Source organism: Schistocerca piceifrons, chromosome 4 (genome assembly GCF_021461385.2).
Source record: "Schistocerca piceifrons isolate TAMUIC-IGC-003096 chromosome 4, iqSchPice1.1, whole genome shotgun sequence".
NCBI classification, from domain to species: Eukaryota; Metazoa; Arthropoda; class Insecta; order Orthoptera; family Acrididae; genus Schistocerca; species Schistocerca piceifrons.
The window spans coordinates 542,578,856-542,602,737 of record NC_060141.1 but is presented as its reverse complement, the minus strand read 5'-3'; the positions used below and the strand labels follow the sequence as shown (position 1 = coordinate 542,602,737).

The following is a 23,882-nucleotide window of genomic DNA, read 5'->3' as shown; positions in this document are numbered from 1 at the left end:
GCACTCAAGACAAATAGAAATCTCGCACATTTTGCACAGGAACACAGTTTTTTTTTTTTTCTTTTCTTTGGATCATAAAGCTTACAAGTCTTCTTCTTCTTCTTCTTCTTCTTCTTCTTCTTGTAAAAATGGTCGTCTGCTGCATCCACTGATACAGTTTCTGTACTAACTCCCAGAACTCTCCCAATACAAGTCCTCAGTTCACAGGAAAGGTGTATGTTTTCAATTCTTCTTTCCATGTGAGGAGTAACAAGCTGCTCTGCAAGTTTCTTCATAAAGTTCAGCTTGTTTACAAGTTCATTATCTTAGTAGCTGTTGTACAATACATATGCATTGACACAATTAATGTCTATGCTTCTGTAAAATATTGCCATGGGCCATTGATGAGTTCACCTTCTTGAACTGTAGATGGAACACTTTTCTCAAGGCTGTCTACAATGCCTTTAGTTTCATTCTAAAACTGAGTAATTTCTATGTTTTTCCTCATTTGTGTCTGGCGCATGGTGCATACTGGAGAGCAGGAGAAAACTCTGTTTTTCCTTGGAACATGTGAAAGTAGTGTCATGTTTTTTGTGAACCCATATTGTCTGGAGTGTACTTGTAAGTCTTCTGTTGTGTTGAAATTCTGTTGGCATTTCTCTTTTGGTTTTCCTCAATGTAGCAACTCGTGTCAACCCATTTTTTCCATCACTTGGGAAAGTTCCTGATTGGTGTAAGAAGTTGGATGCTTGCTTGGGTGGGGAGTGAATAGTTTTTATCCTCTGCTGCGAGAGTCATTACATGAGACTTTTTGCCTTTGTAAATATAGACATTCAGAAAATAATATGTTTTAGAATGAATATATATATATATATATATATATATAACATACGAAAGCGCTGGCAGGTTGATAGAAACACAAACAGACACAGACATACATACACACAAAATTCAAGCTTTCACAACAAACTGTTGCCTCATCAGGAAAGAGGGAAGGAGAGGGAAAGACGAAAGGAATGCGTGGAATGTTTCCCTCTATTTTATATATATATATAAACAAAGATGATGGGACTTACCAAACAAAAGTGCTGGCAGGTCGATAGACACACAAACAAACACAAACATACACACAAAATTCAAGCTTTCGCAACAAACGGTTGCTCCATCAGGAAAGAGGGAAGGAGAGGGAAAGACGGAAGGATGTGGGTTTTAAGGGAGAGGGTAAGGAGTCATTCCAATCCCGGGAGCGGAAAGACTTACCTTAGGGGGAAAAAAGGACAGGTATACACTCGCGAACACACACACATCCATCCGCACATACACAGACACAAGCAGACATTTGTAAAGGCAAAGAGTTTTGGCAGAGATGTCAGTCAAGGCAGAAGTACAGAGGCAAAGATGTTGTTGAAAGACAGGTGAGGTATGAGCGGCGGCAAATTGAAATTAGAATTAGATATTAGCGGAGATATATATTAAAAAAAAACAAAGATGATGTGACTTACCAAACATTTGTAAATGTCTGCTTGTGTCTGTGTATGTGCGGTTGGATATGGGTGTGTGTGCGAGTGTATACCTGTCCTTTTTTCCCCCTAAGGTAAGTCTACAATTTATACTTCATTTCCACTAGGTGTATACACCACATATAGCTCCAAATTTCTCCATCTGCACCTTCTCCTCAAGGTTGCAAACAGCAGTAGCAGAGGGTTTGCTGGCATGGCCTGCACAGATGGTCACACGAGTCCCCTACAGATAAGACTTTTAAGAGTTCTGGTGCATCTTCATAACACACACAATTGTTTTATTTAATAAACTGCTGAATACATCTTTGGGGGTGCGCTAACTTGCCACTTCCTTCTAGAACTGCACCTGTCTGACACAGAAAATAAAATTCATAACCACCCACTCAGTTTCATTACATTTTCATTACTTTCATGACCACGTGTTCATTTTCATTATTTTTTCGTGACTTTCATGACCTGTGGACGCCCTGGCCCACCTACAATGAGAGAAATCATGTAGTGTTTGTTTTTTCTACATACTGTTTGAGAGCGGAATGGCAGAGAAATAGTACGAAAGTGGTTCGATGAACCCTCTGAAGGCACTTAAGTATCCATCTGATTATTTTACACCCTCTCTCTACGATTTTCCTTGCACTTAGTAGTTTCACGGTCTTTTTGTGTTCTTTATTATGTGTATTTCCACACATTTCTGACTTGCCTACCGCCCCTTCTGCCACTTCTGTGTTGTAAAATGCTGTCTAATCTACCAGTAATCTCTCTTTTTCTTTCATGTCTGTCGTGTATAAAAGATCCTGGGTATCTCTTTCTATGCCTTCTTCTGAATACTAATCCTTAATAGTATTTTTCCCCTAACTCTCTCTTCTCCTTTGCTAGAAGATGGGGAACTTGGCCCAAAAGACGGCAGTTTTGCTTCTTTCTATGTGTTTTTGTCATCTGCCTCCTGGTGGGTGGGTTGTCTCTGTGCATAAAAATGAAGAAACAATATACAAGGAGGAAGTATGGCCCTTTCTTTGATGTATCTTCCCTTTAATTTTTCATAATTCCTTCTCTCTCACCAAGCAGGGTGGCACAGTGGTTAGACACTGGACTCGGATTCGGGAGGACGATGGTTCAATCCCACGTCTGACCATCCTGATTTAGGTTGTCTGTGATTTCCCTAAATTGCTGCAGACAAATGCTGGGATGGTTCCTTTCTCTCTCCTGTGTCTGGCTGTCTGTTATCCTTGGCGTAGTTGTAATTTTGATAATCATCAACTGCCTGCTCCTCTGGGATGTGCAGATTATTGTCATCTTGCAAACTGAATAAGCTGATTGCAGTCCTGGGTATCCAGTTAAAGTTTATGGTTATCCAAAGTAGAAATCTGTGGGGGATTTCAATTGGCCACCTTGCACAGCAATAAGTTCAGGAATCCAGTCTCTTCATCATTGCCACATGTTACATCTGAACATTGGAAACTGTTGTAAGAAACTCGTTACAACTACTTCCTATAATTATTAGCAATTGTCTTTAAAGGAAAATGGTTGTATTTTCAGGTATTTCAAATGAACTTCTCTCTATCCTGCCCTCTTACACTGTCTCAACAACATCCCAGTTTTTCCATCCGTACCTACAATTCCACAGGAAGCTGCCACAGTAAAAGAAACTAAAACATTGCACACATTACTGCAGATTTTTCGTATATTACAACCAACAGCTATAAAATTGTGCTTCCAGATTGCCCAGATATTATCAAGAATTGATCAGACAGCAAATTCCTATGTTATTTCTCCACAACGATATACTTTAATCATTAAGTGTCAGTCACAGGTGTCAGATAGTATGAATCATTACACAGTTTCTTCTGGTAAAAACCTGACCCAATGATTTATTTCGATTTTGATTCAATATTGTTGCTTAAGTGAAAATTATAAGCAGTTGCCCCGTACCTCGTGGACATGTCCTCGGGTCTGTTTCCAGTATGATTAGGAAATAGATACATTCTTATGAGTGGACTTGATATTTTAATAATAAATAGAGGCAGCATGAAAGCTAGTGACATGTGAGAGACGTGCTAAGGAAGCAAGTATGATTTTGCTATTGAAAGTAATAAATAAATGAAAGATGATTTTCATTTCTGACTCTCTTAGTTTTCTAATGATGTTAGCTTATGTAAAATCTAGCTCTGTGTGTTTTACAGTCCTGGTGGAAGTGTGACAGCTGGTTTGGCTATTTATGATACAATGCAGTACATATTGCCACCCATTGCAACATGGTGTGTCGGACAGGCATGCAGTATGGCCAGCCTACTACTTGCTGCAGGTACTTGTGGAATGAGGCATTCTCTTCCCAATGCACGAATCATGATTCATCAACCATCTGGTGGAGTTCGGGTATGAATAAATAATGCTTTTTGTGTTAACTTAACAAATTTTGAGTTGATGTTTTTCTAAATTGTGTTGTTCAACACATTAAGTGAGAGGCACTTTCCTACAGCATTATTTCATGTGGCTGAAAATTATTTAGTTAAATTTACCCTACTGTTGTAGTTGAGAAGTGAAGTTACAAATGTACTTAAAAGAAAGTACATAGATTTCATTAAATGCCAAGCATGATTAACAAATATTAGTAGCTTGCAGTTCACAAGTATTAAGAGCAACAAATATTGATACTGACAGTGTTCTTTTCGTCATCAAACATATTTCTTATTGAAAGAAATTCTTTCAAAATTTATGCCAAACACAAGCACACGTACAATATGAAATAAAAACCATGCATAAAAAAAATGTTTGTTTATTGGATAAAAGTAAATTTCTAAGTCTGCAGGAAAATGTTCAAAAGTTGTATATATATTTGCTAACATTCAACATTTATATTCTGCTACAAACAATTAAATTCAAACTTCATTTTCATTAAGAGAAAAAACTTATCTCATTTGACATACTGTACAAACAGATTTCGTATTGAAAATTGTATCAACTGTTGTAGTTTCATGAAAGAATTATATGAAATCTTGAATAGTATCTGGACACCCATAATCTAATCAGTGGCTCTGCATGTCGCTAAAATAACAAGCAGAGGAGGAGGAAAGTGCAGTGACATGCATATTTAAAAACTACACATTAAAACAACTACATTTCCTTGGTGTCCCAGTCAGGGACCTTCTATACTTTGTTATAATACAGATACTAAACAGTGAATGTGTACATCTTTAAATGGCAGAGTATTTCTGTCTTCTGAATGTCCTATGTGATTCAATACATGCTGCTAGAACATCTTAAATGTTTTCACTAAATTCTTCTGTATTGTTTTGGGTCCTTTGTACTGCATTTTGTAACCATGGGGTAGCACAGATAACGTTTTCAATTTTTGTTAAACTTCATGTATACATTTGCTTCTCACAACATACATGGAAATAAATAATAGACATATTTATCAGCACTTAGGCTTACCAATCTACCTTATAGCTGAAAGTTCATAAACTCTAAATTACTTCTCATGTGTCAGCTTAACTCAAACAGTGGAAAATCCAGTATGAAATGTAACTATATTATAAAAAGGAAAGTTGCTACTCACCATACAGGGGAGATGCTGAGTCGCAATAGGCACAACAACAACAAAATTGAGTGTCTTTTTGTTGTACCTATCAGCGACTCATCGTATCCAGTATATCAGCTAACTCCTTTATTTGTATTTTATCAGCAATATCACCAAAAACAAAACAGATGGAGAATTATAAAAAGCATTGGAAGAACATTGAATCCAAGTGCTTTATTATGGCAAGTCCCACTTCCCTTGTTGACAGCATTACTTGCAGCTTATGCGTATGTTAGATTGCCCCGCTCCCCGAAGCCCTCGAAATGAGCATCTTCCTGTCTACATTCCGTGCAGCTCTTTTTTGAAAGTGGCATAGCAAAAGCTTGTGGATTGTAAAATACACTTAATTTCTCAACAAGAAATACTGAGAACTTGAAAAACTTACCATTACACCCTTGTGCGTTGTGGTTTTTTTTTTAAATACCTGAAAGATTACTGAAATTAGACCATAGGTTTACTGAAAGTTGGGCAGGACACCAAATCAATTAAAGCTTTTTTTATTGTGTGCTTTAAATATTGTCTCATGATCAACAATAGTATTAAAAATGACAGTTTTTATCTTTAGGAAACAATTCCCTGTGGAGTCAGAGATAATGAAGGTTGGGTGTCACAAAGGGAAAAGCAAATTTTTCAAGATTTTAGAGTGAGAGAGATACTATAAGAAGCCATATAGTCACTTCTTCTTTTCTGTGCTTTTTTTGGTAATAATTTTTAAAGAACCAACACAATTTTTCTGAAAGTTTGAGGTTCAATGTGAGTTTATCACAATCTGCTAGTTATGATCTTTACATTCATTGTTGTGGTGCTACATAATCATTTCATATGTTAGTAATGCCTGAAATATATAATTTACTACTGAGAATACAAAACAAAACAAAAAAGTCTTTGGAATTGAGACATATTTAGAAGTGCACTGTATGTTAGAATATAATTTAATAAGAACTTTGTAGATACCTTGGAATTGAGACATATTTAGAAGTGCACTGTATGTTAGAATATAATTTAATAATAACTTTGTAGATACCTTTCATTGTTATTAGACTGTTTTGGAATAGTGTGTTATATACACTGATGAGCCAAAACATTATGACCTTTGCCTACTGCGAAGCTGAATGCCTCCTGGTAGTGTTGCGGGCACATGACGCAGTAAGGTAATAATGTAAGTGGAACAGAGATGAATGGGCAGTCATTATAGTGAAGATATGGGCTGCAAATGTGGAAATCCACTGATGTAAGTGGTTTTGACAAAGGTCACATTGTTGTGGTGCTGCATCTGGAAATGAAAATCTGTGAAATGGCGAAGCTGGTCACCTGTTGGCATACTACTGCTGTGAGCACCTATGGAAAGTGGTTGAAGGATGGTGAAATAATGAGTAGGCTGTGTGGTATTAGAAAATCATGTTTCATCACAGAACATAGAAGTCAGATGATCCCCCACTGTGTAATCCAGGATAGGCAGCGATATGTGGCAGACTGACGACAGAGTTCAGCGCTGGTGCAGGCGCATGTGTTTTGGACACACTTCCGAAGGCCATTGTTGTGCGTGGAGCTCCACATCATGTGACCCTAAGTGTCCCTGTGTTGACCAAGTGACAGTGTCAGTTATGGTTACAGTGGGCACAGCATCACTATAGAAACTTGCCACCTGTCAAAAGAATCGCATCTATTGTTACACTAGGTTGATGGATGGGTCCTTACACACTGTCATCCAGGCAAATGGCTGCTCAAAATGTGCACCGCACCAGAGATGCAGGCCAGTGAGGGCAGAATTATGCTATGGGAAACATTGAGTTAGGCTACTGTAGAATCTGGTGGAAATCAAAGGCATCATGACAGCAGTTAACTATTTGAACATTATTGCGGACCATCTGCATCGCTTAAGGCTTGAAGTCTCCCCATATGAGGATGACATCTTCCTGCAGGGTAACTGTCCATGTTGCAAGGTCAGAATTATGCTATAGTGGTTTGAGTATTACAGCGAACTCGCATTGATATCGTGGCCAGCAAGTGTGCCTGATCTGTACCAATTGGAACACACATCAGACGCCAGCTGCGCACCTGTAAACCACCATCCCATAATTCGTGGGAATTGTTTGATCTGTGTGTAGACATCTGGTGCCACATACTTCTTTAAACATGTCAAGGACTTGTAGAATCCATGTCAAGGAGCATCCCTATTGAAAAGTGGAACAACATGCTATTAAACAGCTGGTCATAATGTTTTAGCTCATCAGTGAACATCCCTTTTCAATTTACTTTTTGTTGTTTGTGTTATTAACTTTATTTAATTTACTATTTTTATTAAACAAATATTAGACATTTCAAAATACAAAATTTTTAAACTGATTGTGTTTATTGTGTAGAGAGTGTGTCCAAATATAAAAATTATTTTCCTGCAGGGTCAAGCAACTGATATGCTTATTCATGTAGAAGAAATTTTAAAAATAAAGAAACAAATCAATAAACTCTATGTGAAGCATACAGGTCTTCCTATTGAGAAAATAGGTAAGAATTGTAGTGTAGTTCAGTTCTCTGTGACTAATATTGTAGTTTGTTCTACTTCTAAGCATAAGCCAACTGCCATTGCATTGAACTTCATGCTATTCACACAGGATTTTGTCCATGTTGTAATTCTACTCCAATAACACATTTTATTAAGTATAATTTTTTTATAATTAATTCACAGAAAGTAATAATTTTTAAGTGTTCTTGAAATAACACTCGCTTCTGTGCTGGAGAATACTGTTTGTAAGTTCTATTGGTAAACTCTTAGTTATGAACCACACTCTTTGGTGCCCCCATATGCCATCAGTTCAGTCACTAAAAATATTGTGGTCAGTTGGATGATGATAACATACAGTCCCACATTAGGCAGAAAGGCATATCCTTGCACAAGCCAAACGTAATCAGTAGATAAAAAGGAAGTTTGTATCACAGTCCAGGAGGAAACTACATAGCAAAGAATCGTCATCAGCAAATACACAGCACTTGCTGTAAACATCGGTGAATGACAAGTGAGATGTGGCAGTTTTCAGGTGAATCTGCCACAGGTGTTTTGCCACGTGACCTGACTCGTACAATTGTCCCCTTGTTCACCATGCCTTTAGTGACCTCACCAGACATATGCATAATCATATTGAGTGAACTGTAGATACACCCAGTGGGATAGCAAGAACTCAACCCCCTGGAATTGGCTCATAGCTGTGGGTGTTACATCATACCTGGTGCACACGGGGGGGGGGGGGGGGGGGGGGGGGGTGTTGTTGCATCTCATCAGAATCCAGATCCATAGAGGCAATGGATGATGAGAATCAGGAATGTCTTTGCAGAAGGAGACTCCACATTTTCTGTTGTTGGTCTTTGGAGTGGGTGAGGCAGGTTGCACCTGCCAGTGTGGCAGATTCGGAGTTGGAGCTTACCCTGGATCACACCTATAAATCTGATTGTGGTGCCTGCAAATGACGCTGTGAGATTTGGTCACCAGGACCAGCTGGCTGTCTTATTGGATAGTATGGAACCACCTATCCAGCCAGGCATGCATAAAAACATATGCGCACAGGCAGGCATGCCCACCTTAAAAGGTGTGGCTGCTTCATCATCGTTGTAATCATCATCATCATTGTTAAAAAGGAACAAAGTGCAAAATTAAACATTGGAAACCCTAGGTTAGAATATCAACAATGTTAGGAAAAGGATAGATTGCTACTCATCATAAGAATGACTCATTGAGATGCAAACAGGCACAATGAAGAGACTGACACACACTATCTTTGAGTTGTGCCTTATGTTGTGCTTTTCATTGTGGCTGTATGCAGCTCATCAGTTTATATTTAAAGTGAGTAGCAACGTGTCCATTTCCTAATATTGTTGACAGTGCAGAATTGATAGGCTTGGATGTTAATAGTTCTTCCATGTATGTTTTAAAAATTCATACAAAATTTCAGCCATGATATTGGAGACAGGGTCAAACAAAGGTCCTTGACTCCATTCTGTGTGTAAAACCATTGAAAACTGTGAAAACTGGCAGAAGCAAACTGTGGTTCATTATTGGTGCCCAGAGTTCAAGTGGTTCCTTCAGTAGGGGAAATAGTAATAATGATAAAAATGCAGTGGCCTGTACCTTTGTGGTATTCTCTGGTGTTGTCAGGTGTCTGGGAAATGAGACTACGCATCTATAAAATTCAACTTCTTGTCCCCCATGGAATGGATTGACGAAGTCCGCATGCATCCAATCCCATGGCTAGGGAGGTGTAGGCTATAGCTGGTACACTTAGTGTGATGCAGGTTGCTGTGTCTAACAAGCTTGGTATTATTGAGCGCCCCCCACACGCGCGCTGCGCGCGCGCGCGCACACACACACACACACACACACACACACACACACACACACACACACACCTTGTACACACTTGACCACTCTCTCTGGCCACTTAGGCCAATGGAGCAATCCAGAATAGGGCAGGGGATCGGAGGGATACTTTACTATCTATTTCCAGACACACAATTACTTCTCCTTTGAAGGGAAGGTATACCAACAAATCTGTGTAACATCCATCGGCACCATGGTCCCGTCTAGAGGAAACCTTTGTAGCCTTCCAAAACCCAAACTCTTGGTCTGGATTAGGTTCGCTGATGACATCTTCATGATCTGGACTTAGGGCCGGGAGACCCTATCCTGATCCCTTCACAACCCCAATACCTTCTGTCCCATCCACTTCACCTGGCCCTCCTCAGCCCAACATGTGCTACCTTCCTGGATGAAGAGCTGCCTTGCCCAGTATGTTGAAGGTCTCTCAATGGTCTTCACAGACAAGCAACGTCCCCAGAACCAGTCCACAAATGGATTTCCTGTGCCATTTCCCCACACACCATCAATCCTTCCACCACCCCAAGGGTGAGCTATATAGGAACATTCCCTTTGGCACCCAATATCACCCCAACTGAACGACATTCTTCATCAGGGCCTTAATAGTCTGTCATCATGCCCTGAAATAAGGGACATCCTATCCAAGATCATTCCCACACCTTGTAAAGTGGTGTTCCGTCACACACGCAACCTCGACAACATCCTAGTCTGTCCTTATGCCACTCCCAATCCCAATCTCTTACAGAGGGGTAACACCTGCTCAGTCCACCTAACCAGTACATCCTATTCCAGTCCTGTCAAGCTTATCCTAGCCCAATCAGAGGCTGGGACTCCTGTTAAAACAGCCATGTCATCCACCAGGTCTGCTGCAGTCATTGCATGGCTTTTTGTATTGGCATGACAACCAACCAGCTGTCCGCCAGGATGAATGGCCACTGCCATTCAGTGGAGTGAACTGGACCACCCCATGTCACAACATGCAGCTAAATATTACATGATTGATTTCAATGGCTGCTTCACAACCCGGGGCATCTGGATCCTCCCTTCCACCAACAGCTTTTCTGTACTGTGCAGATCTGTAGGTTACTGGTTGCATGTCATTTTTTTAGATGGAATTTTTCGGTTACATGCTATGTTAATACATGAGAAGTGCATACTGTCTGCTGGACTGGAACACACACATCTGGATACTTGCTATTCAGTTGATATTCAGTGTTACTACTCATTCTGTATCAGTCTGTCCCACATGTAAGTTTTAGACTTGTTGAAGTTGTTTCCAGTAGTATGTAGGTTATTCTTCGATTAAGTAACATTACCAACACTGTGAGTCTTTTGTTGTAAAAGAAGTGCATTGGAGAGCTTGTTAATAAACATTAAATGATCCAAGTTTGATGTTGGCACACAGTAATGTTAGAGGCATATTCCTCTTGTAATAAAGTACTGCCTTAGACTAAATCTGCTTTCTGTTCAAATCCCCATCCAGCTATTCAGATTTAGGATTTCCATGGTGTCCATAAACCAATTAACACAAACGCCAGCATAATGCCTTTGACATGGCAGATTTCCTTCCCCAGTCTGAGACTATGATGACATAATTGACAAAAGGATGTTAAACCATAATCTTCCTGGTACTGTGTAATAGTCATCAGAGATGTGATCGAGGTTATACTGTCCAATTAAACTGCCAGTGCCTATAATCCTTCGTGAAACTTTGAGAAACTGCCTGTTTCATTTAATATTTGTACAGTAAAAATTGTAGGTCGTATGATATACCTAAACAGTGTTAATCATTGCATCATTGCAAGGGTTTTATATTCATTCAAGAGGCTGTGTTGTTAAAGTTAGCTTGCGCACCTGCCTAAAACCCCTTCTATCTACCTGCACCCCTCCCCCCCCCTTTCCCCCAGAATCTCATGCAGAACAAAGACTGACATATTCAGACTCAAAATGATGAAACACGAGCTTGGTATAGCCTCTTGCAAATTTCTGAGGAAACATTGATGCAGCACATTGATAGAAATAAAAACTGTAACTATATAAGTTGACATAGACAAGGCACGCTGTCTTAAGGAAACACAGTGACCATCTTGAAAAGTTTTTTATTATGTATTTCAGCTTCAGAGCACTCAAATGGTATCATTACAAGTTTTGACTTATTATCAAGTCATTATCAAATGATCTGTTTAAAAAGAAAGTTGCAGGGAATAGTAATAGTATACTAATTTCAAACTACATATCAAACTAACTTCTATACTTTAATATAGTGCAAAGTTACTCATCAACTGCACAAGCACTACAAGTTATTATTTAACAGTTGAAGTGCATATAGTAGTATATAGAAGTTAATCTGATTTGTAATTTACTTTTTTAGTATTTTATGACCCAGTTTCTCTTTCTTTTTAAAAGGTCATTTTGATTGAAACTTGGCACTCATGTTGATGAAATATGTATGCATTATAACACATCATCTATTGTGTCCATGACATTTGTTTATTTGAAAATGTAAATTGCAATTTCCACTACATATATAAAGAGTCATTGGAATTTTTTATTGCCAGTCAGTTGTTATTAATTGTAGCGCAATAAACAGAACTCGCCTGACAGCTCAATGCTTTTTAGAACTCTAGCGCTACTCCATGGAAAGTAAATTTCCTTGCCATTTTTCTGTAATGAAGAGACTCTCTTTTGTCTTGAGATTTGATGATAGAATATGGGTATCAGAGTTAACCTCAATTTGTATGATAAGGGTATTGTTGCTAGCAGCCATTAAATGTTGTTAGAAGTTAATTCAGTTTTGGTGACACAAGTAGTGCTTGTTAGTTAATATTTCATCTGCAAACTGATGTAAAGGACTCAAGAATATATTTCCTATGCAACAGACTCAAGAATATATTTTCGTAGTGAAAACAGTATAAAAACACTTTATTTCTTTAAATAGTGACTGTTTTACTACTGTGGCCATATACTGCACCCATAGAATTTTTGTAATGATGTTTGATGGATGCTTCAATGGCCAAATCTGCATGAATCTTTCAGAAAGGTTATTGTTCTGTTTTCTGAATTATGAAATCCTATGCTGCCATAAAAATCACCCAAATCTCATTCCAGAACTGTACTTGCACATACACAAACTCTGTTGATTTCTAGAATATGGGCAACCGAAGAAATTTTATTGGAGTTGCTGCTGAACTAAGGGATCAGAACACAGCATGGTGATTTCTAGTAACCTCTGATATACGTTAGCTTGAAAAAAAAAGCAATTTGTCATTCATGATATCTATGTACTTTAACTAAAAGATAAAGAAAGACTTAAAAAATAAACTAAATTCTAGACACTCTAATAGATAATAATAAAATTTTAAATAACGTAATATTTTTTTAAATATTTTACTTTAGTGTAACAATATAAAGCGACGTGAAAGGGATCACGCACATAATGTTCGTTGCTTGGAAGGCAAGTGGTCAATTTTGATTTATTCAGAGAATTCTAGGAAAGTGCTACTCATCTATAAAGAAGGTTGAGTACACAACACTAGTGTGTCTCATTCTTGTATAGTGCTTGTGTAACAGGGATCTCCACAAAGTCAGATTAAAGGAAGACATTGAAGTAATTCAAAGGCATGCTGATAGATTTGTTACTGGTAGGTTTGATCGACATGTCCCTGTCAAGAAAATGTTCCATGAACTCAAATTGAAGTCCCTGGATGGAAGAAGTCTTCTTTTTATGGAACACTATTGAGAAAGCTGAGAAACCTAGCATCTGTGACAGGCTGCAGCACAATCCTCCTCCCATCCACATAAGTCTCATGTGAGTCCCATGAAGACAAAATAAGACAGGGCTCATACAGAAGCGTATACCATATTTACTTGAATCTAAGCTGCACTTTTTTTCCGCCTTTTGTAATCCAAAAAACTGCCTGCAGCTTAGAATCGAGTGCAAAGTAAGAGGAAGTTCTGAAAAATGTTGGCAGGTGCTGCCACAACTAACTTCTGCCGTCGAATGTATGTAGTGCTACACAGGCATGCTTTGCAGGCATGAAGATAAATACCGGCACAAAAACCTCCGTCAGTAAATAAATTTAAAAAAAAGGTGGAAGACGAACTTCCACCCCGAGTTTCGACCACTGCATTTTCATACATTATCCAACGAAGTAAATACAAATTCCGTATTGTTCATCTTCGAATGTAGCAGCATTTCAATGTACTATGAAAATGCGACTGGCAAGACTGTTTGGGATGTTTGCCAATATGGCCAACTCTACGCTCTGAATGTTTTTCTACCTGTGAGAAGAGATGGTTGCTAGCAGGAACTTTTGTGAATTGTGAATCACATGCAGTATTCTCTTCACTGTAAGAATAATACAAATATAAACATTTTGCCATGTATTCTTTCACGTTTACTGCTATCTCATTTAAATCCTGTCTGCCTAATAAACTACGAAACTAGAGTGAGACAACAGCAAACGCGGAAGAATATACATATCATGTCATGTTTATATTCGTATTATTCTTATGCCTAATAGTGATACAGTCAGAAATGAAGCATGGCAAGTTGACTAGATTTTTAAATCTAAGATGACTGTAATTTCTGTGCAGAATGTAATGTACTAAAGACGCGTCTGCAAAGATTTTCAAACGGAGGAAAATTTTCGCTAAACTCTCGTTCAGAACATCTTCTATCATACGCAGTCTATTATTTGGTTCTTGTTTATCATTATCAAAGAAAGCAGCAGTGTAAGTAACAGCAAATAGCAGTCTCTTGCCATTGTTTCGCTAATCAGACGATTCCTCTTTTTTTTTTTTTAATTGTAAGCGGTGCTAGCGTCCACAAAAGCAAGCCTTGCCGCGAGCGGCGACATGTTGTTAACACTCATTATCAGAATCCGACAAACAATGCATGACACAGTACATTAATGCATTTTCAGCTTTGTTGTTTGTTGTGGTCTTCAGTCCTGAGACTGGTTTGATGCAGCTCTCCATGCTACTCTATCCTGTGCAAGCTTCTTCATCTCCCAGTACCTACTGCAACGTACATCCTTCTGAATCTGCTTAGTGTATTCATCTCTTGGTCTCCCTCTACGATTTTTACCCTCCACGCTGCCCTCCAATGCTAAATTTGTGATCCCTTGATGCCTCAAAACATGTCCTACCAACCGATCCCTTCTTCTAGTCAAGTTGTGCGACAAACTTCTCTTCTCCCCAATCCTATTCAATACCTCCTCATTAGTTACGTGATCTACCCACCTTATCTTCAGCATTCTTCTGTAGCACCACATTTCGAAAGCTTCTATTCTCTTCTTGTCCAAACTGGTTATCGTCCGTGTTTCACTTCCATACATGTCTACACTCCATACAAATACTTTCAGAAACGACTTCCTGACACTTAAATCTATACTCGATGTTAACAAATTTCTCTTCTTCAGAAACGATTTCCTTGCCATTGCCAGTCTACATTTTATATCCTCTCTACTTCGACCATCATCAGTTATTTTACTCCCTAAATAGCAAAACTACTTTACTACTTTAAGTGTCTCATTTCCTAATCTAATCCCCTCAGCATCAGCCGATTTAATTTGACTACATTCCATTATCCTCATTTTGCTTTTGTTGATGTTCATCTTATATCCTCCTTTCAAGACACTGTCCATTCCGTTCAACTGCTCTTCCAAGTCCTTTGCTGTCTCTGGCAGAATTACAATGTCATCGGCGAACCTCGAAGTTTTTACTACTTCTCCATGAATTTTAATACGTACTCCGAATTTTTCTTTTGTTTCCTTTACTGCTTGCTCAATATACAGATTGAAAAACATGGGGGAGAGGCTACAACCCTGTCTCACTCCTTTCCTAACCACTGCTTCCCTTTCATGCCCCTCGACTCTTATAACTGCCATCTGGTTTCTGTACAAATTGTAAATAGCCTTTCGCTCCCTGTATTTTACCCCTGCCACCTTCAGAATTTGAAAGAGAGTATTCCAGTTAACGTTGTCAAAAGCTTTCTCTAAGTCTACAAATGCTAGAAACGTAGGTTTGCCTTTTCTTAATCTTTCTTCTAAGATAAGTCGTAGGGTTAGTATTGCCTCACGTGTTCCAACATTTCTACGGAATCCAAACTGATCTTGCCCGAGGTCCGCTTCTACCAGTTTTTCCATTCGTCTGTAAAGAATTCGCGTTAGTATTTTACAGCTGTGACTTATTAAACTGATAGTTTGGTAATTTTCACATCTGTCAACACCTGCTTTCTTTGGGATTGGAATTATTATATTCTTCTTGAAGTCTGAGGGTATTTCGCCTGTCTCATACATCTTGCTCACCAGATGGAAGAGTTTTGTCATGACTGGCTCTCCCAAGGCCATCAGTAGTTCTAATGGAATGTTGTTTATTCCCGTGGCCTTGTTTCGACTCAGGTCTTTCACTGCTCTGTCAAACTCTTCACGCAGTATCTTATCTCCCATTTCATCTTCATCTACATCCTCTTCCATTTCCATAATATTGTCCTCAAGTACATCGCCCTTGTATAAACCCTCTATATACTCCTTCCACCTTTCTGCCTTCCCTTCTTTGCTTAGAACTGGGTTGCCATCTGAGCTCTTGATATTCATACAAGTGGTTCTCTTCTCTCCAAAGGTTTCTTTAATTTTCCTGTAGGCAGTATCTATCTTACCCCTAGTGAGACAAGCCTCTACATCCTTACATTTGTCCTCTAGCCATCCCTGCTTAGCCATTTTGCACTTCCTGTCGATCTCATTTTTGAGACGTTTGTATTCCTTTTTGCCTGCTTCATTTACTGCATTTTTATATTTTCTCCTTTCATCAATTAGATTCAGTATTTCTTCTGTTACCCAAGGATTTCTATTAGCCCTCGTCTTTTTACCTACTTGATCCTCTGCTGCCTTCACTACTTCATCCATCAGAGCTACCCATTCTTCTTCTACTGTATTTCTTTCCCCCATTCCTGTCAATTGTTCCCTTATGCTCTCCCTGAAACTCTGTACAACCTCTGGTTCTTTCAGTTTATCCAGGTCCCATCTCCTTAAATTCCCACCTTTTTGCAGTTTCTTCAGTTTCAGTCTGCAGTTCATAACCAATAGATTGTGCTCAGAATCCACATCTGCCCCTGGAAATGTCTTACAATTTAAAACCTGGTTCCTAAATCTCTGTCTTACCATTATATAATCTATCTGATACCTTTTAGTACTTTCAGCTTAGAGTGACGTAAACACCTATAACAAAGAGAAAGGCACTTATCAGATCAAAGAAAAATAAGCAATCAATTCAAACTAGATGAAGCACGTGAAAAAGGAAGGGTACCCATATAAATATGGGCGGAGCGCCTGACGCATAGCAGTGGCTACCTGGTAAAGCTTAACTGCTAAGCTTACGACTCAAACCAAACTACTGTAGCTGTATCGTCATTCATTCTACCTAAATTGTTTCTCATATGACAATGGACCAATTTTGTTTTGATTTGGAGGTGGGGCCTAAAACTTTTCTCTCCCCTTGAATTTCAAGTCGCAAATTTCAGGTGCGGCTTTGATTCGGGAAAAGTTTTTTCCTTGATTTCGAGTCTCATTTTTTCAGGTGTGGCTTAGATTCAAGTAAATATGGTAGACAATCATTCTTCCCCCACTCCATTTGTGACTGATATAAGAAAGGGAATGTCTAGCAGTGGTACAAGGTACCTTCCACTGTGCACTGCATTGTGGCATGAAGAGTATGTATCTGGGTGTAGATAATAAGTCAGATCAAGTAACATGCCATTTGAATGACCTGAGGCCGAAAAATATTACTGAAAAGGGTGTAAAGAACTTCTTATATGGCAAAAGCACATCTGACCTCCTTTAAACATTTGTTTGCTTATGTGATGGCTATTAACTGGATTTCTTTCAGTTGTTGTAATGAATTAATGTGTATACTTTTAATATGTGTCAGTTTTACACTTGGTGTCTTACAAATGAGACCAAGTAGACAGCAATCCAGTGTTTAATCTTTTTCACGGCATGGTGTTGCTGCATCACATGTGGATAGCTATGTTTCCTGTAAATAATCATTTTTGCCTTATTTATAGCTTTGCCAGGTATTTATTTCCACCCTTTTCATTCTGAGAATTGTAGAATTGTCCAATAAAATGTGTTCTCAGGTTTTTATACTGTGTGTATTACACAAGGGAATTAACATTTATGTGTTCACTTTAGTTATATTTACTCTTTTTATAATAATCACTAATGTACATATTTGGTTTTTTCCAGAGTTGAACATGGAGAGAGACAAATTTATGTCACCAACTGATGCCAAAGAATTTGGCATAATTGACAAAATTTTAGATCATCCACCAAAACCAGGGGATCAAAGCACAAATGAAAAATCAGAAGACTGACAGCACACACAAATTTAATGTTGTTATATATTTATACAATGATTTTCTCATGTTCTTTTGTAAATATAATGAACATTCGTTGTTTTCATTGATTATTCTAGTGCTTCCACCTTACCTCTATATCCCACTTTCTAATTATTGACAATTTTTTTAGTGGCTGGTAACTGACTTTATCTTTTGATAGGCTAATTAACTATACAATTAATGACTACATATTTGTATGGGTACAATGTGAGAAAATGACAAGACACAAAGGAAATCACATAGAACAGTGACTCATACATAATCTAGAAGTTCTTCAAAGTCTTTGAGGTGCCAGCAGAATTGTTCATGTGGCCATCATCCGCAGCAGGCACAGAAATATTTGTTACGTAAATAAAAACACCTTTTTCTTGCTACAATGAATTTTATTTGTGCCAGGTGTGGTGTGCCTTCTACTTTAAGGGGACTTGATTGTGAATAACTATCAAAAAATTGCTTTTTAATTTTTGTTTTAAAAAATTCGCTGTGGTTTTCTGACTGAGAAAAAGTTTACTTCCAGGAAAATGGGCCACAGAAAGTACCCAAATTAGAGTTAAAAGTGGCTGCACGCACCACGATGTCCCCATGGCACACAGTCAGCTCTGTTGCAAATAAAGTTTTGCTCTCATTTGTTTCATTTTTATGACATTTTAGTCCTATAAGTTGGCTAACCTACGAAAACTTTACAGTTGCTTATCTTTTTCAAAAAGGGGAGCCTAGTCATTGTTTGCTGTTGTTTTGGCACAAATATTTTGCTTACAGCAAAGTAATTGTATGCGTGAGTTTCTTATCATGTGTGTGTGTTTCTTATTCCACTTGAAAACAGTGGGAAGAATTAAGTAGTTCAGTGTTAAACAATGTAAATTTTATGGAAATCGTTTCGCCAAATGTTTTAACTCTGCTAATACAGAATTGCAACGTGATACAACATTTGAATCAGCTTCAACTACTCAAAGTGATTCGAAGCTGAAATTGAAATATTTGGACAATGGGCTTGACAGTATTAACACTGATAATATACACACACCAGCTATTGATTCAGTTTGGGTTATTGTTGAATTCTGTGCTCTATCTGAAGTAATAAATAAAGCTTTGCAGTGTAAGGAATGTGGCAATAGTGGTGAAAAGGTAGTTGAGGAGATACGTGCTAGAAGAGGTTGTGCATCAAAATTAAGAATTGTTTGTAATTTTTGTGATTTAAGCGAATGTTGTTGTACTTGTGGCATAAATAAACCGAGTGTGTATAAGAAAATATTAAACTCACTTATGCTATGAGCTGTATAGGCAAAGGGTACAGAAGTGCACAGATTTTCTGTGCTCTTATGGACTTACAGGCCCCTACAAGGTTTGACAGGTACAATAAAATTATTCTACAGACTTTAGAAGCAGCAAATGATAGTATGAAAAATTCTGTTCAGGAAAGTCTAGATATGAATGAAAGCAATACACGTGTGTCTGCAGCCCTGGATGCATTGTGGCAACGAAGAGGCCATTGTTCCCTAAATGATGTAGTGACAGCAACCTCCTTGGACAATGGTAAAGTCGTTGATGTGAAATGTGTTACCGAGCACTGTCATTTCTGTGCTAGTGGAACTGAAAAACATAAATGTTTGATTAATTTTAGTGGGTGTTGTGGAGGGATGGAATCTGAAGGTGTTGTGAAGATATTTTGCAGAAATGGAGAAATATGGTGTGATGTACACATCTTACCTAGGAGATAGAGACTCAAAAGGGTACCAAAAAGTTTGTGAGTCCAAACCTTATGCTGACACAAAAACTGAAAAAAAGGATGTGTTGGATATGTCCAAAATAGATGAATTTGAAGGGAAAGAAATTATCTGATGGTAAGTGCATTAGTGGATGTGGTTGGCCTACAGACGAAGAAATAGACAGGTTGCTGTATTATTATGGACAAGCCAAAAGACAAAATAAAAATGACCTTGAGGGAATGTAAAAGGCAGTATGGCCTACCTTCTTTCATAAATCCTCCACAGATGACAACCCATGTCATGCACTTTGCCCACCTGGCAGTGATTCATTGTGTGGCTACCAGAGGGCTGTTGCTCAAGGTGAGACCTACAACCATAAACATCCATGAGAATGGATATGTGTGATGTCCTTAGGTTAGTTAGGTTTAAGTAGTTCTAAGTTCTAGGGGGCTGATGACCTCAGATGTTAAGTCCTATAGTGCTCAGAGCCATTTGAACCATTTTTGAATTTAGTCATACTCAATCAGTGATCGCAGTTCAGTGGGCGTTTCATATTCGATTTTGTGCTAAACAACCATCACCAAACAACACATTGATGAACTAAAAACCAGAATATCAGCTGCTGTAGCTTCAGTGACAGAATACACCTTCACTCAGTTTGGGATGAATTCGGCTATCAGCTAGATGTCGTCCGTGCAGCCAGTGGAGGACATATTGAACATTTATGGTGGATTTTTATAAACTTCTATCTTTCCTGAGTAATTTAGTATGCAATTTGTTGGTGTTAAGCCCTTCTTCCTAATAAATAATTCTATTTTGGACACCCTGTAGTGTAAAGAACTTACAGGGGAAAAAAATAAACCTTATGTGTTGTTTGTATTTTGAGTAATGTGTACCTATGATGTACATAAATAATTAGCATGGTTTATTTGACTTGTAACAAAAAACACAATTAAAAAAGTGAGAGAGCTAAAGCTGTGGTTCATACAAAAAAATGTTCCCAAAAGATGGTAAGCATTATATGGACTTATAAATCTTATTCTTTGAGTTACATTGTTTAGAAAACTGACAATTCTTCAAGGTTTCCCCTGGTATTCACAGACCAGTCCCCTTAAGGCACTTTCAGCGGATCTGGAATGATACATTTTTGTTTTGATTTACTATCTTTGTAGATAATAAAACATTTCACATCTTATTTTTTATGTAAATAAGTGACTACGTACAGTTATTCCAGGTTTTGGCTAGCATTGCGTTTCCTCTCATCTGGTCACATGCTGAAGGTCACTCTGTAAATTCACTTACAAAACATAAGCACATTTTCATGGTGCAGACTTTTTTCTTCACAATTTTCATGTTGCCCCCCCCCCCCCACTAATCATTGTGTAGCACTTATATAGGCACATTTGCATGCCGAGCGTGAGTTTCCGCGGAAACGCGAAATACTAATTAAATAAATGATCAGTGACAAATAAATAAAGCCTATGGCACACAACTGCAGCGCTGTGTCGCTGATAAAACAAAAGCACAATTACGTTACTCTTATGTTTGATTAAAAAAGGGGAGCTCTGGTTGAAGTGGTGCGAGAAGCATGTATTTTATTTTATTGTCTGGCACACCGCCATATTTCATGTTATAGAAGAATACTGCGAGTTGCAACCACACTAGGCACTCGATTCTGTAAAGAATTTATATTTATAAAAGTAAGTAGGATTATGAACTGTAGGCTTATTCATTGAATATATCTGATTTAACTAACTGTGTAACTTTTTTTATGTTTAGTAGACAATCACCTCTGTACGACGTATTGGCATGGCTGGCAAATTATTGTAATATTGAGATTTAGATTATGAGTCCGCACCTACCGCAGCAGTCTTTGGAAACGATTTAATTACGAAGTCCGATTATTCAGTTTTATTTCACGGTCAACTACGAGTAACATTGCCTTTACGAAAAAGCCATTGTCAAGCGTCTGATACCGAATAATTAAACGTCCACGTTCCAGATAAGCAAATACAATTGCAATCACAATCACCATCATACAGATAGAATAATTAACATATTTAAAATAACATTTTTTTATTTATTTTATATTGGCGACTGCGTGTCGGACTTGTTATTTTGTCATTTGTTACATTGTTCTCTTTGTTTCATGTAAAAAATCAACTTTCTGGACCTGGACGTCAATGTATGAGAGATAACAAAATCTGAAGATATTTTCCAATTCTGAAATTTTGCGGGAAGACGCAATGAAACTTCCAGCAAAATAAGGTAAGACGCAGCATCTTTGCATTGGTAGGCTTGACCAGACGTATAATTCAGTGTATTAGCTTTTCAGTAAATTCTGTAGTGTTTCTTTTCTGCATAACAGTTTCAGTGATAAATTTCATTCTCAGTACTTTTCCCTAAACAATAACGTATGCAACAATACCAATACACGAGTGTACAATATGGCCGACTTCTGTACAATATCATGTAACATGGCCAGCAGCCATTACCAATAATCTCAAATTCAGTTTATATTTTTAAATTAACAGACAGCCATTGTTGCTACGAGCGATTCATGCTCAACTACATTTTATTTTAAAATCAGTGTCAAAAATTTTCTTGAAACATATATCACGTGTGGCATGGTAATAACTAGAAAACAATACGCAAAAATGGAACAGCAAGGACGTACTATTCAGACGCAATCCGACTCGGACGTGAGACAAGTGTTAGAAAATGACTTTACGACAGCAACCGGTAGTGACGATTCATCAAACATTGACGCAAGTGTTGACGAAAATTTTGACGATAGGCCGTCCACTACAAAAATTTCAAAATCTCAATCAGAGCCCATGTTAATGCATGACGTCACGTCTAATGACGCGGCGGGGGCAGAGACCTTGCAAACGGTAAACATTGCCGACATGTTACAAATGCTAATGAAACAAAACGCAGAAAATATGGCAACCATAAGGAAACAGAACGCCGAAAACATGGCAACCTTAAAGGCACAATTAGAGACACAAAATGAACAGTTAAAAACACAAAATGACGAAATCAAATCTGATCTCATAGCAATCAAGATAGGTAATGACACTTTGTGTAAACGTGTGGAACTTATAGACGCCACACTGACCAAACAGATGACCGAACTCAGTACTAAATTTTCCCAGCTCAATACGAGACAAGAAAAGACTACAACTGACGTAGCACTTTTACAGACACAAGTAAAAAACCTTAATGTCACGTGTGAAGTTCTTACTGAACAAATTCAAACATATCCTTCAGTACATGACAACCTTGAAAAACGAATTACTGACGTACAGAATAAATTGGACAATGTTGAACAACACCTGACTGACATCTTACAATCAGATGCCACAGCTCATTTTCAAAATATTAATAAAGAATTTCATGATTGGGTTGAGAACAAAGACAAACATTTTGATAGATGCTTACGTGAAAATTTACCAACAATTGTGCACGACTCCGTAGCGCAATACATTACTAATAACAAACAGCTGATCAGTGACGCAGTACAATCCGTCACTGCACCCATGAGACAATTCACCGATCAACTACAGTCTGAATGTAACGAAAATATCAGTCAAAATGTACAGTTCAGAAACCAATATACATTCGAGTATGATACACACATTCCGCACACGACAAATACACAAGAACAAAACACACCACGACTACAACACATACCACGATGTGGAAACACAAACACAAGCTATTATCATGGTAAACCACAGCAACATTATCGTAATTACTCGCCAGCTGAACATACCAGTAATTACAGTGGAATAAATCCATATCACAATGCGAAGGAAGATGAAAGCTTAATGAAACACAGGCAATTTCAGATTTTTATCCCAGAAAAACGAACCATTCATCCGGTGATTTTTCTTAAATCTTTTAGTAACGCATTTCCACGCACTTGGAGTGACCGGAAAAAGATTTCATATATTGTCGGTTACATCCAAGGCGATGCAGCTGTCTGGGCATACAGTCAAGCTGACGTATGTACCACGTACAGTGAGTTTGAGCGTGCTTTTCTGAACAAATTCTGGTCGCAATCCGTGCAGGAGCGACTCAGAAGACAAATTTTAGAACCTGAAACTTTTAACAGTAAAAATGGTAACTTACGCAGATATTTTGAAAAATACTTGAACATGGGACATTTTTTAGACGAACCAGTCGCAACGCGTGATATACTCCGAGCGTTGAAGGCCAAATTGCCTTTCAACATTAAGGAAAAACTTCTACATATCCCGGATGACGATTCAGATTATTTTTTAACAGCTTTAGATTCGGTTGACATGTTACTTGAAGATCAGCGCTTCGCGCG

General features: G+C 38.1%; 1 protein-coding gene across 2 annotated transcripts in view; it reads left to right on the top strand.

Moving 5' to 3' along the window:
* Positions 1-17,901, top strand: part of LOC124795313 (ATP-dependent Clp protease proteolytic subunit, mitochondrial) — a 52,424-nt gene extending 34,523 nt beyond the window's left edge. For both annotated transcript variants that reach the window (XM_047259284.1, XM_047259285.1), the window contains exons 4-6: positions 3,677-3,869; positions 7,473-7,578; positions 17,686-17,901. In XM_047259284.1, the coding sequence (XP_047115240.1) occupies positions 3,677-3,869; positions 7,473-7,578; positions 17,686-17,813 (427 nt within the window). In that variant the 3' untranslated portion in view covers positions 17,814-17,901. The remainder of the gene's footprint in view (positions 1-3,676; positions 3,870-7,472; positions 7,579-17,685) is intronic.
* The last annotated feature ends 5,981 nt before the right edge of the window (positions 17,902-23,882 follow it).